The sequence below is a fragment of the Neoarius graeffei genome, chromosome 9, assembly GCF_027579695.1.
Source record: "Neoarius graeffei isolate fNeoGra1 chromosome 9, fNeoGra1.pri, whole genome shotgun sequence".
Classification (NCBI taxonomy): domain Eukaryota; kingdom Metazoa; phylum Chordata; class Actinopteri; order Siluriformes; family Ariidae; genus Neoarius; species Neoarius graeffei.
This window is the reverse complement of record NC_083577.1, coordinates 78,422,552-78,434,964: the sequence shown is the minus strand read 5'-3', so window position 1 is coordinate 78,434,964 and position 12,413 is coordinate 78,422,552. Positions and strand designations below refer to the sequence as shown.

General features: G+C 42.2%; 1 protein-coding gene across 1 annotated transcript in view; it reads right to left on the bottom strand.

Moving 5' to 3' along the window:
• The window catches only part of xrcc5 (X-ray repair complementing defective repair in Chinese hamster cells 5), a 94,814-nt gene that overhangs the window by 56,757 nt on the left and 25,644 nt on the right, over positions 1-12,413 (bottom strand). The window contains exons 4-7 of the mRNA XM_060930334.1: positions 11,989-12,037; positions 11,791-11,913; positions 11,511-11,690; positions 8,384-8,498 (exon numbers count right to left, since the gene is read on the bottom strand). Coding sequence (XP_060786317.1) covers positions 8,384-8,498; positions 11,511-11,690; positions 11,791-11,913; positions 11,989-12,037 — 467 coding nt within the window. The remainder of the gene's footprint in view (positions 1-8,383; positions 8,499-11,510; positions 11,691-11,790; positions 11,914-11,988; positions 12,038-12,413) is intronic.

Here is a 12,413-nt window from a genome sequence, read left to right as displayed (position 1 = left end):
AATATTATCATATGAAGTTACTATTATATTTGTAACTATGCGATTTTGAACCCTTTATATCATTTTTACAATAAGTCACAAGACAAGTGACACATGTCCTATACATCATCTACTTCAAAATTAGTTATTGCATTTTCAGTTTATTAAACTTTGGCGATCTCACTGTATGAATAGATACCCGTTTATTTAAAGGGGCCAACTAGCTCATTCAGAAAATGTTTCAACTCCCTACATCTGCAGTACACTTTAGTTGAAAATAAGACCCCTTTTATGTTCATTTCATCTACTTATACCTTGAATATCTGTTGGCATTTATAAGGCCAACTTATAATTTTCACCATTACCGTTATCCATAGCCCTGTGATGACCTGGCGACTTGTCCAGGGTGTACCCCGCCTTTCGCCCGTAGTCAGCTGGGATAGGCTCCAGCTTGCCTGCGATCCTGTAGAACAGGATAAAGCGGCTACAGATGATGAGATGAGATGAGACCGTTATCCATTTTTATGAACTTTCCGTTATCCATTACCGTTATCCATTTTTATGAACTTTCCGTTATCCATTTTATGAACTTTCGCTGCCGAAACGTGGGTGCGAATGTTAGCAACATCAGCATAGTGCCAGGTCCGAGCCTAGTTGTGCTGCTGACTGACTAAACTTTCTGAACTAGAAAGACACCAAGAAAACTCACTTATTCTGTTGAACGGTATCTTCCGTCAATATCATCCACATCATTCCTGTTGTATTTTATAACGTGTCTAACAGTGTTCATTAAGTTCATTCAGTTGCTAGCGTTGCCTGCAGACCAGGCGATAACACTTTGGATCCTGAAGGTCCCGGAGACGTTATGTCTGGGCTTTCAGTTTCTTCCCCGCGGTCGGTCCGCTTCAACCACTTAAGCATTTTTGTTCTTGCAAGAGTCGGCGCAGCGTGTGCGGTAGCAATTCCATTCCAAGTCCATATAATGCGGACACCGGCCGAAGATTCTAGAACAGAATGCGCTGCTCTGTAGCCTACGGATGCAGGTGCATCGAAAGTGTAGCTACTATGTATTTTTCGCTGTTAACGTTTTAAAATTAAAATTGACAAATTAGGTGAATGTCTACGTATGTGTGACGGCTTTGTAAATAATATTAATGTAGAACTTTTTTTCTAGATCTATTTTTTTCCATTGTCCCGGGATTGTCCCAGATATGATAATTTTGTGTCCCGATGACATTTTTTATGGTCCCCGGGACGTCGGGACACCGTTAGTTTCGAGCGCTGTAAATGTCATTAATGTAATGTAATAATATCGCCAGTATGTAATTTTTTAAAAGTTCTGATTAACTTTTTGGCATTTGAACAGGACTTTCCCCAGAAAAAAATATCAGCGCGGTATGACTGATGAGGAGCCCAGTCCGTAACGGCCGGCTGTTGGGGGGGTTTGGGGACATGCTCCTCCGGAAAATTTTGAAATTAGAAACTTCAAATGGTGGATTTTGGCAGCATCTAGGGCTGATTTAGGCACAATTCAACACTATTAAATTTGGTGTCTTTTACCTTGTCAAATATGCCAGGGGCAAAATTTAAAGGGCAAAATTAGATTTGAAATGAAAAAGACTGGAAACAGTCAATTCAGAGAAATATTTAAATAATATTCGCTGGGTTTTTTCATGGTCTATCAGATATATTCCATTCAGCTAGCATGATATAGAACAAGTCAAAGACGAGTAGCTGAATGGAATATATCTGATAGACCATGAAAAAAGCCAACCAATATTATTATACAAACACACTCTTCATATCAGCATTCTCGAAGGCCAACGCTAGCTTACCTGCGACCGGTGCTGTTAGCGCGGCAGTGCAGTTACCTTTCAGCCAGTGTAGTGTTAGTGAAGGCCAATGCTAGTGCAGTCAAGCCGAATATTATTATTTTCCCTGTATAATTTACTTTTAAAATCAACATCGACAGCTACACGCAACGGAGCAACCTGGCAGCCAAAATTCTCAAAATCTTCCTCTTTTAACAAAGCAAACCTGGCAGCCATGTTTGTTGACAAAGTGTCACAGTCAACTGTGGGCGGTAAAAGAGAGCAACTGGACTTGCTTGAAGATTCTTGAAGACGTTTCACCTCTCATCCGAAAGGCTTCTTCAGTTCTGTCTGACTAATAGGGAGTATCAGGTATTTATCATCTCATGGATGAAAAGCAATCCTAAGGTGCCGTTGAGTCATCCTGTTGGTGTGGGTCACTGGGGGCTGGGTGTGAACGGCCTCGAGAGTCGTTGGGGTGATCAATGGATTGCTGGTTCTCTCCGTCCTCCTGTGAGTCACTGAAAACAGCTGGGTTTTGGTGTGCATTCAGTTGTCTGGGAAGTGTGCCAAGGACTGCATTGTAGGTGGCTGATAAATTATGTCTTAGACCCCCACCTCTGTTCAGTGATGGCCGTTCCAGGTTGACAAAAATGGCTTTTTTTAACTCCTCGCTCGTACCAACGATCCTCTCTGGCTAAAATGCATACGTTGCAATCCTGAAATGAGTGTCCTTTGTTGTTAAGATGAAGATAGACAGCAGAGTCCTGGCCTGAGGAACTGGCTCTCCTGTGTTGAGCCATGCGCCTGTGAAGTGGTTGTTTTGCTTCTCCTATGGCGCACTTGCATGTGACGTCACAGCCGATCCAGATTGTGACAGACGCCATCTTGTAGGTCAAACGCCATATTCCGCCTTCTACTTCTGCTTTTACTTCTACCTTTTCTTCTGGAAAACCCTACTATATACAATTCTACTACAACGGCTGCGGCTACAAGCTCTCCCTACCTGTGCACGTTTTTTATGTTTTTTGTGTGTATTTTTGCGTGTTGTTCGTCTGTACCGGACTTAAATATCCACTACAACCGTATGGACTTACTGGACATTGGTTTCCAGCAGAAAATGACAGTTTGTAGCGATTTCCATCGCATGCACAACATTCCGGACGAGATAGCGAGACCAGCGGGGTCTCCGTGGATTGTTATCGGAAGCAAAGCGAAGGAGGCGGCGTCGGGAGAGGATGCAAAAGCGAGGCTGCAGAGCCGGCCTGTTGACTAAGCTCAGAAAACAGCCACTCAAACCTCCACTGCTAAGCCTCTACCTCTCCAACGCCAGATCCATGTAAACAAGACGGACGATTTGGAATTACAGCTGGAATTACCTTATTCTATTCTATAATCGGCTGGTCAGTGCTATACTCAATACTTAAGTGACTTACAAAAAAAAAAAACTTAAGTGACTTACTCATCCAATGAGGATTCTTGTTGACAAGATGCCACATCTGAGTCGCTGACAAATCATGAATTTCTGTAAAGATAACTGTCCAGAGATTTATAAGCACGCAGTGCTTCACCACTGAACAGCGAGGGAAAGTTAATGAGGTAATTATACACGTCTGGGTATTCCGCTGGCAGTTCAAAATCCGGTCGTGAAAACTCCGTCCGGTAAGCCATAAGGGTCACTAATCTGTAGATCGTTTATTTTAGACATATATCTAGTTATCTGTTCATTAGAAAAATGAGCCGTGTAGTCCGTCGGTTGAAATTGATCCATTCTGTACACGAGTGCAGCAGTATTCAGCGGTGTTTTTGACCGACAAGATGGCGGTTGTGTACTTTCCGGTCACGTGACTGCAAGATCTCTATATACGAGTCCGTGCATTCCTCACTGCACTGAATTGCATACACTACGTTATCCTGTTTGTGTCTGGCTATTCTGTCCTTAGGGTGGACCAGTTTCTGCTTCAGGGTGTTACTGGGTCTGAAATGTACCGGAATGTTGTGTTTGTAGAAGATCCTCCTGAGTTTCTCAGATAGACCAGAAATGTAGGGAATGACAATGTTCTTGGGTTTGTTCCTGTTATCCTCCTTGTCCGTTATGTTCCTTTTTCTGCTCTTGAAGAAAGCCCAGTTGGGATGCCCGCAGTTCTGAAGTGCTTTCTTGATGTGATTCTGCTCCTTCTCTTTTCCCTCTACCATTGTAGGAATGTTCTGAGCCCTGTGTTGCAAGGTCCTAATGACCCCCAATTTGTGTTCCACTGGGTGCTGAGAGGCGAAGAGTAGGTACTGGTCTGTGTGTGGGGGTTTCCGGTAGACCTCGATGCTAAGGCTTCTGTCTTGTCTAATGTGTACATCACAATCCAAGAAGGCTAGATTATTCCCAGTGATGTCCTCCCGAGTGAAACTGATGTTGATATCCACTGCATTGATGTGCTTAGAGAAGGCTTCCACTTCATGGGTTTTGATTTTAACCCAGGTGTCGTCCACATATCTGAACCAGTGGCTGGAAGCAACTCCTGAAAAAGTGGTCAAAGCTTTATGTTCCACTTCCTCCATGTAAAGATTGGCCACAATAGGGGACACCGGTGAGCCCATGGCGCATCCATGCTTCTGTCTGTAGAAACTTTCATTAAACTGGAAATAAGTGGTAGTCAGGCAGAGGTCAAGCAGGGTGCAAATCTGGTCCGTAGTGAGGTTTGTTCTATCCAGTAAGGTGCTGTCTTGAATGAGTCGTTTTCTAACAGATTCAACTGCTTCTGTGGTGGGAATGCAGGTGAAAAGAGAAGTGACATCGTAGGAAACCATGGTTTCATCCGAGTCTAGTTTGAGGTCTGCAACTTTAGTAGCAAAATCTTGGGAGTTTTTGACATGATGTGGCATATTCCCAACAAGAGGAGCCAGGATGGTGGCTAGGCATTTGGCAATATTATAGGTGACAGAGTTTATACTGCTGATGATGGGTCTGAGCGGAGCTCCTTCCTTGTGAATCTTGGGGAGTCCGTATATGAGAGGAACGGCTTCCCCGGGGTACAATCTGTAGTACAGAGATCGGTTGATGGCTTGGTCCTTTTCTAGTTGTTGCAGGCAGCTAACAACTTTCTTTTTGTAGCAACTGGTGGGGTCCTGCCTTAAGGTTTCATAGGTGGTTGTGTCGCTGAGGAGACTGGTCATCTTGGAGTGGTATTCTGCTGTGTTTAGCACCACTGTGCATCTCCCTTTGTCAGCAGGAAGGATGGTGATGTTCCACTCTCTTTGAAGCAATGTAAGAGCCCTCCTTTCTTGGCTGGTGAGGTTGGAGGGGGGGGTGCTTTCACACTGGACAGAGCAGCTGATATCTTCAGTCTAAGTTGTTCTGCCTCTGTGTTGGTCAGATTGTTGTTTCTGATGGCTGACTCTGTGGCTGTGATGAGGTCTACCACCGGTATCCGCTCTGGTGAAACTGCAAAGTTAAGTCCCTTGGATAAAACATCTTTCTCTGGTTGGGTGAGTACCCTGTTGGATAAGTTCTTCACCCATTTCTCTTCTATGTCCAGTTGTGTAGCCTGGTCAGATTTCTTCCTCCAAGTCAGCACTTCTGTCTTGCTGGAGGAGGTGGTTTTAGACAGCAATGTTTGAAATTTGCACGTGTCGTCCTTGCCTTTGGTATGTTGTGAAATCTGTGCCTTCTCAGCGAACTCAGAGACTCGTTCCAAAACTTCACTGGGAAGAAGTACTGTCAACTCTTCAAACATCAGTTCAGTCCTGTTCTGGAGAGCATCGATGGTAAAATGTACTTGTCTCACTCTCTCGTTGAGAAGCTGCTTCTGGGCTTTTTGGAGGATTATTTCAGCTCTGTGTCCTTTGACGGTTGAATACAGGAGTAGGCTAGTGGGGATAATGTTGGCTTGTCGGCATCTCAGGTTGAAACGCAGGTGGTTTCTGTAGTCTGCCAGTTTTCTGGAAGTCCTCTCATACTCCTGCACCACCCACAGTTTACTATGACCTGGATGACTGAGAATATTCACAGACAAACTGTCATAGTCACTCACTAGCGCCGACGTTTTACATCTCCGACGTGTCTCTCTTGCAGTTTTTCGATGTCCGTTGGTATGTTTTTCTCTCGTAAATATGCGTCAAGAATATCCAATGAAGTTTTAGCAGCCTTTCGAGTGTTCAGCGCGTCTTCAGTTTATTTAGTGCTTAAACCTAGCACTGGATTAGCCTCGTCTTCTCTCTTTTCCAGCCGACAAAGAAATGATTGTGCGCATGCGCAGCAGAAAAAAGTTGTCATTGGATATTTGCATGAGCTCTGACGTGTGATGTCGTGCTGTCTTGACAACGTGCAATATTCTAACAAAATTGCACGCTCATTCTCCATTGCGGACTGAGAGAGCAGCGTAATACACAGAGGATAAGCGATATGATAATATTGCATGCCATCCATAAACCCACTAGAAGGGAATAGAACATGTTTTTATTCCATGGATAAAGTGGCCCGTATGTATAATAATACATTTTATTGCACAACATAAAAAAATGCATAATATTCAACATAGGACGCCTCTTTATTTTCCAATTCCAAGACGCGAGGAACAGAATAGAGGTAAAAATCACGCAACAGCGCCATCTAGCAACCAGTGCCAAGAACGTGGTTTTATGTCTGGTTGCGAATGGCGGTCAGTGCACGCAGCAAAACCCTTTGTTTTCATTTCTGGTTTGAGTACCAGGATAATTTAGACCTATATTACAATATCTCCCTATTTCGCTAGTTATTACTCATTTTCAGAGGGGAATAAGAGATATTTAGTTGCAGAAAGTACTCTGCATTGTTCAGTTTATGGTATTGATTTCTTTTTTGGCGCGCAAGTGACAGCGCAGTGCAGCGGCGCGCCGTGTATCCGTGCTTTGGGGAAAGCCCTGTTGAATCTGAACTGTGTTTCATCTGAAAAGTTGTTACCCTTTTGTCAAACCATAAAAAAAAAAAATGCTAAACTTTGGTTTTATCATCTGTCCTTTTATCTAATCTGTACTTTGATTAGACAATGTGTGCTCAGTCTATGAACTTTCAGTTTTTTCTCCAAACATATTTTAACAGAAAAAAAAATAAAAAAAGACTAAATAATCAACTTCATTCATGTTCATTACACCTGCGATTGACTCTATAACACGCCTACCGGTGACGTATTATGGTCACCAGAATGGGCTCGAGTATATTAGTCCACTGGATCTCAAAACTAGGTGTGCATGTCACGCTGTGTAACCAGTGAGACAGCTGTTGCCGGCTGGCTGCATGAACCTACAGTAGAGAATATCTCTGCTTACAGCACTGGGCTGCAGCTAGCCCACAGCTTCTGTGCGGTTTTTGTTTTTTTTTGTACGATGACCGCTAGTGGTGCAGTTACACCGAGTTTCAAATTAAATCACAAATAATCCTTTTAAAAATGGTTATTTACCAAAAGATGATGTGGACGCCCAAAATTTGAAACCTTATATTGATTTTTCTCTCAGCTTTGAAAGATGGGAGGGAGGGAGGGAGGGCAGGGGCTAGCTCACTGATATGAGCCGCCCTGGTTGTGTGTGAAAATCCGAGGAGATCGGCAATATCTGCTGTGGTCAAAGTAACTGGGATCTGAAAATCTTTCCTCATTCTGAAGTTTATTGAGGCTCTTGACTTGTATCTGCATGATTTTATGCACTGGAAAACCACTGGCTGACTGGATAACTGCATGAATGAGGGAGGAGGTGATCCTATTAAAAAGTGTTTGCTGGTGTAGATGTAGAAATAAAGTCCCGCTCTGGGTCAGGGCCAGTGTTTGGTGTATGCAGGGATGTACCTTTGTGCTTTTTTTGTTTTGATGTGCTCCTGGATGTTTCTAGCTCCTCTGTTTCCATAATTGATCATATCTGAGCACAGAATACACAGAACCTTTCCCGGCACGTCCACTTTTCGGATATGTTCCGTCAGGCACGTCGTCACAGTTTGTGTCTCTATCTGCAGGGTAACGCTACTATCGAGCCATGCCCATCGGAAACAGTTCTTTATCCCGTTCGATTTATCGATTTCCCTGGCACGATCCTCATTTTTGCGGTCCAAAACTTTCGCCATATTGGCAAAGTAACTTTGAAAACTAACCAAAATAACTAGAACTTAAGAAGTGATCAAAACCGTGCACGTATAGCTTGTTTCTCCGTGAATTGTAGAAGTGAGATGAAACTAGCGCCAAAACGTTGCCGGAAATCGTCGTGAGTTGTCGTTAGCATAAATATTGAAGAAAGCAATGATGATTTCCGTTATCACAGCTGCAACTAATTTTGCGATGAGCGTTGCCGAAAGATGCTGGCGGGCGGGCGGGCGGTCCTGCCTGCTTGTGCCACCACAAGCCTCGCCTCGCGCCGACCACTACCCCCCCCCTTCCCAAGATTTTCTCAACGGATTTACACGTTTCACAAAAATTACATTTTCAGCGGGAAAAACTCAGAATTCCGCAGATCCGTGGAAAATTCTCATCCCTGTGTATGTGCAGAGAGAGTACATTTCAGTTTCAGCACATTTTCCTCAGTGAAACCTCGGATTTTCTTGAACACAGCAGCTGCTGTAAAGTTTAATGATAACTCACAGCTTTGTATCCAATGATGCGGATGGATAGAGAGCTTCCGATAGTCAGCTGACAGGGCCACGCCATCGGTCGTCTCTCAATCCGCTTAAAGATGGACAGCCTCTCCACAGCATTGCTGTTAAACAGATAAACAAATATATCCAAATCATAAGAGCTTGATTATTATTTAACCACGGGAATTACATCCTGACCCCTACTTGGTGGACTTTTTACTTTTTATTTTATTATTATTTTTATTAGTGCTGTCAAGCGATTAAAATATTTAATCGCGATTAATGTCGCGACAGTCATAGTTAACTCGCGATTAATCGCAATTTAATCGCACATTTTTGTCACATAAAAAAACATTGTAATTTTCTTATCAGCATAAAAATGTGAATGGGCTTGCTTTGTACCAATGTTTTTTTTTTTTTTATTGCAAAGCATAACACGTCTTGACACAGCCACTGCAAAGTGAAACCTAAGCCGAACACCGGAGCGGGGCTAGCAAGAGAACCATGAGTGAAATGATCTACTGTTTGAGTTAGTCTCTAATCAGAGAGACAGGTTACACAGTGACGGTAGGCTTGACATGCTTGATTATAATATAAAGTACACTATTATATTAAGTTTAAGTTGTTCGTTGATAAATATTGCATTGAATCTGATCTTTACTGTTTCAGCTCACTTAACACATTTTGTACTTTTACACTTTCTGCCTGTTGATGCGTCGCGCTGTCCAATCAGAGGCGGCCAAATTTGCATATTACAGGAAGGATTTCTGGGATAGCATTGAGTTTACAGTTCAGAGGGATCTGGCTTCTTTAGACGCTGTCTTCTTAAAACTGAATGAATATTTAAAAAGAGCCAAATGAGCCAGTCTTTTGAACGGCTCTTTTCAAAGAACGGATCACAAAGATGCGGATACCATCAAAGAGCCATAAATCCCATCTCTACTAGCGCGCCCTGCCCGCGCTGGTTCTTTGGGGGAGGAGGGCAGAGGACTCTGGCTGTGCGGGGCGTGGCATTACAGTCTAGCTGCTATCGGGTTTTTTTTGCAAAGTCTTTGTTCCAAGTTCCTGGCAGTTTCAAAAGCTTATGAAAAACCTACATCATGTCACAGAGCATTAATCTCGCGATAAAAAAATTATCGCCGTTAAAATTGAGTCAAGTTAACGCGTTAATAACGCGACATTTTTGACAGCACTAATTTTTATTTATTTTTTTCCTTGTCTATAATTGTAAAGCGTCCTTGGGTTTCTTGAAAGGCGCTATATAAATTTAACTTATTACTATTATTATTTATTGTTATTAACTAGAGCAATGCACAGGCTTGTACAGACCTGGACTTGGGCTCAAGTCTGATCAAGTGATCGTTTTTATGACTTGCAAAATGAACTGAACCTGCTAATCTGAGACTTGAGGCTTGGTTAGGACTTATGTAGGCTGAGTGAGTAATTGGTTCTTGAGTATTAAATAGTTATCCACAAACGATGTTATTACAGCCTACTACAGTAATTTACATTAGAAAGAGTCTGCATTATGTCCATGAGTTTTTAACCTTCTGGGGTCTGAGGGTATTTTCTGGCGCTCGAATGATTTTGTCGTCAATTTCAACAAATCTAAGCAGTATTTTCAAAGTCATACGACTTTTTTGTATTCAGCACAAGTTCAGCTACAATAATATCTCTGTCGTTTGCATGTCATGATTGTACTTTAAAAAATATAACAGATAAAAGATGTTGCAAAAAGCAGTTTTAGAACTGTGTTGGAACGTGTGAAAAAAGCATGACCTTACTCATTCTGTCGAACCGTTCTGATCACTTGGTGATTCTGTTCAGTCTTAGGAACTCATCAAGCACAAAAACTTAAATCTGCTCCATTGATCTGGACAATTAATTGGCCATCAAAAAAATGTACATCCTATCGTTTTGGGATAAAGGGTTGGCAGTGTTCTGGGATAAAGGGCGTTCAATGAGAAGGGTAAAAACTTCCATTCCATTCAATGAGAAGAGTGAAAACCCCTGCCACTGCCGTCTCTTAATCCCATCAGGTTACGTGATCAAAATGATTCGTCACAATGGGTAAGGTCACGTTTTTCACACATTCTAACACAGCTCTAAAACTGCTTTTTACAACATCTTCATTTATCTGGTATTTGATTTTATTCAGTGTGTCTTGAAATTAACTCTTGTACTATTTTACTCCATTCAGAGCCACAACCATCTCGGTTACTCTGTTCCACAATTACTCTGCAATTTTGCTCCTACTCCAACTCCAAATTTTATTCTCTACATTCAAAATAGAGCAAATTAACTATTTTTGAGGAAAATACTTTTAACTCTGGAAAAATTGCTCAGTCATTTTTCCTGTGCATGAACTACAGCGTGCATATCAACCGATCTGCTTGTCAGAAATAGAAGAAATATTTACACTTACTCGAGTTGATCTTCGGCTGGATTAAGTCATAGTTTAAAGAAAGAAAAAAAAAAGCACTACTCATCATCAGTGTCGCTGTTCTCAAGATTTAATTGAATCACTGTCCTGAATCATGAATTGAATCGCTGTTCTGAATCATCCGAAGCGCATAAAATCTGCGTGCCATCTCATAAGTTTTACCTCCAAATAGCCTACACTATGGCTGACAGATTTGATCCTGCTTACGGTGGGCGTTCCCACTGCGAAAGAAAAACCAGTCGAAACCGAAAGAGTGAAAGTGATTATCATGCCGTTACCATGTGAACAGTCTTTTATGAATGTGTAAGTGCGTGCTCAGCGCTCCGACTCCGGTGTGACTGAGGAAGGTGACGAGTTTTATGTTTCATCCAATTTAAAAAATATATTATTTGGCAGTGGGCACATAGGAAAGTATAAAGTTTCTGTCAACATGTTTATCATGCTTGTATGATTAAAAAAAAAAAAACTTGAAGATATTTATCTAAATACACGACCTACTCATTCTAAACCTGTCGAGCTTCGCCAGAGAAGCTCTCGACCCCAGAGGGTTAAATGGGTGGGACATGTGAAGCAAGGAAGGGTGGAAGGTTTATAACTTTTTCACTTTTTATCGTCACACAAGCTTCGTAGGAAAATCAGGCTTACAAGTCCACATTTTAATTCTGTTTGACATGCCAAACGTCCACTGTACCTGAAAGTATAAACCTCGTCCAGGCTATCTTCATCCAGAGAAGTCATGACCTGCCTGACCATCTCAAGCCCCTGCTTCTGCTCCCTGCTCAGGCCTTTTCCACTCTGGGGTGGAGGTCTTGGACCTGGTCTGTCTCCATCTCCAGCAGCCCCTTCATCTGCATCCACGGGGAACGGCAGACTACAAACAAACACGCACGTACAGTTCAGGCATGTGATCTCATACTTCAGGACCTAAGCAAAACTATACATAAATATACGATCATTTAAAAACCTCTCACAAGAACTGCAGGGTAATGCCAGCTTTCTTCAAGTTGCCAATGATGATGTCCAACTGATCTGCGCAGGTTGGTGTGTTGAGGTCAGTGAGTATGGCGATATTCAGCTTCTCGTACTTTTTCCCCCTAATCAACACATCATTTAACCTTCAGAAAGCTCAAAATACAGTAAACATATGGAAAGGCAGTCAACAAACTTACATGGTTTCCTTTTGCAGAAGATCCATGCATACGACAAGAGCATCGAGCCCTGGAAGTCATCAGGTCAAGGATTTGATAACGTCTGATGTTCACTGCATAACATCAACAATACTGTCAAAATCTGTGCATTGCATATCTATCTACACAAGTCAGGAGTTCTAAGCCCAAATAATCTCGTCGTCTATATGAATTTCCAAAGGAACTAAATACCAAATAAATACATAAAAACAAATGATACGAGATTTTCAGAACCAGTCAAAAGTTTGGACACACCTACGGTACTCATTCATAGGTTTTTCTGGATTAATTGTAGAACAACAAAGACGACAATCAAAACTATGAAATAAGATCTGGAACATAAATGTGTGTTATTTACCAGCTGGGAGGTCCGTATCGTGAAATACCGTGACCGAGGTCAGTATTCA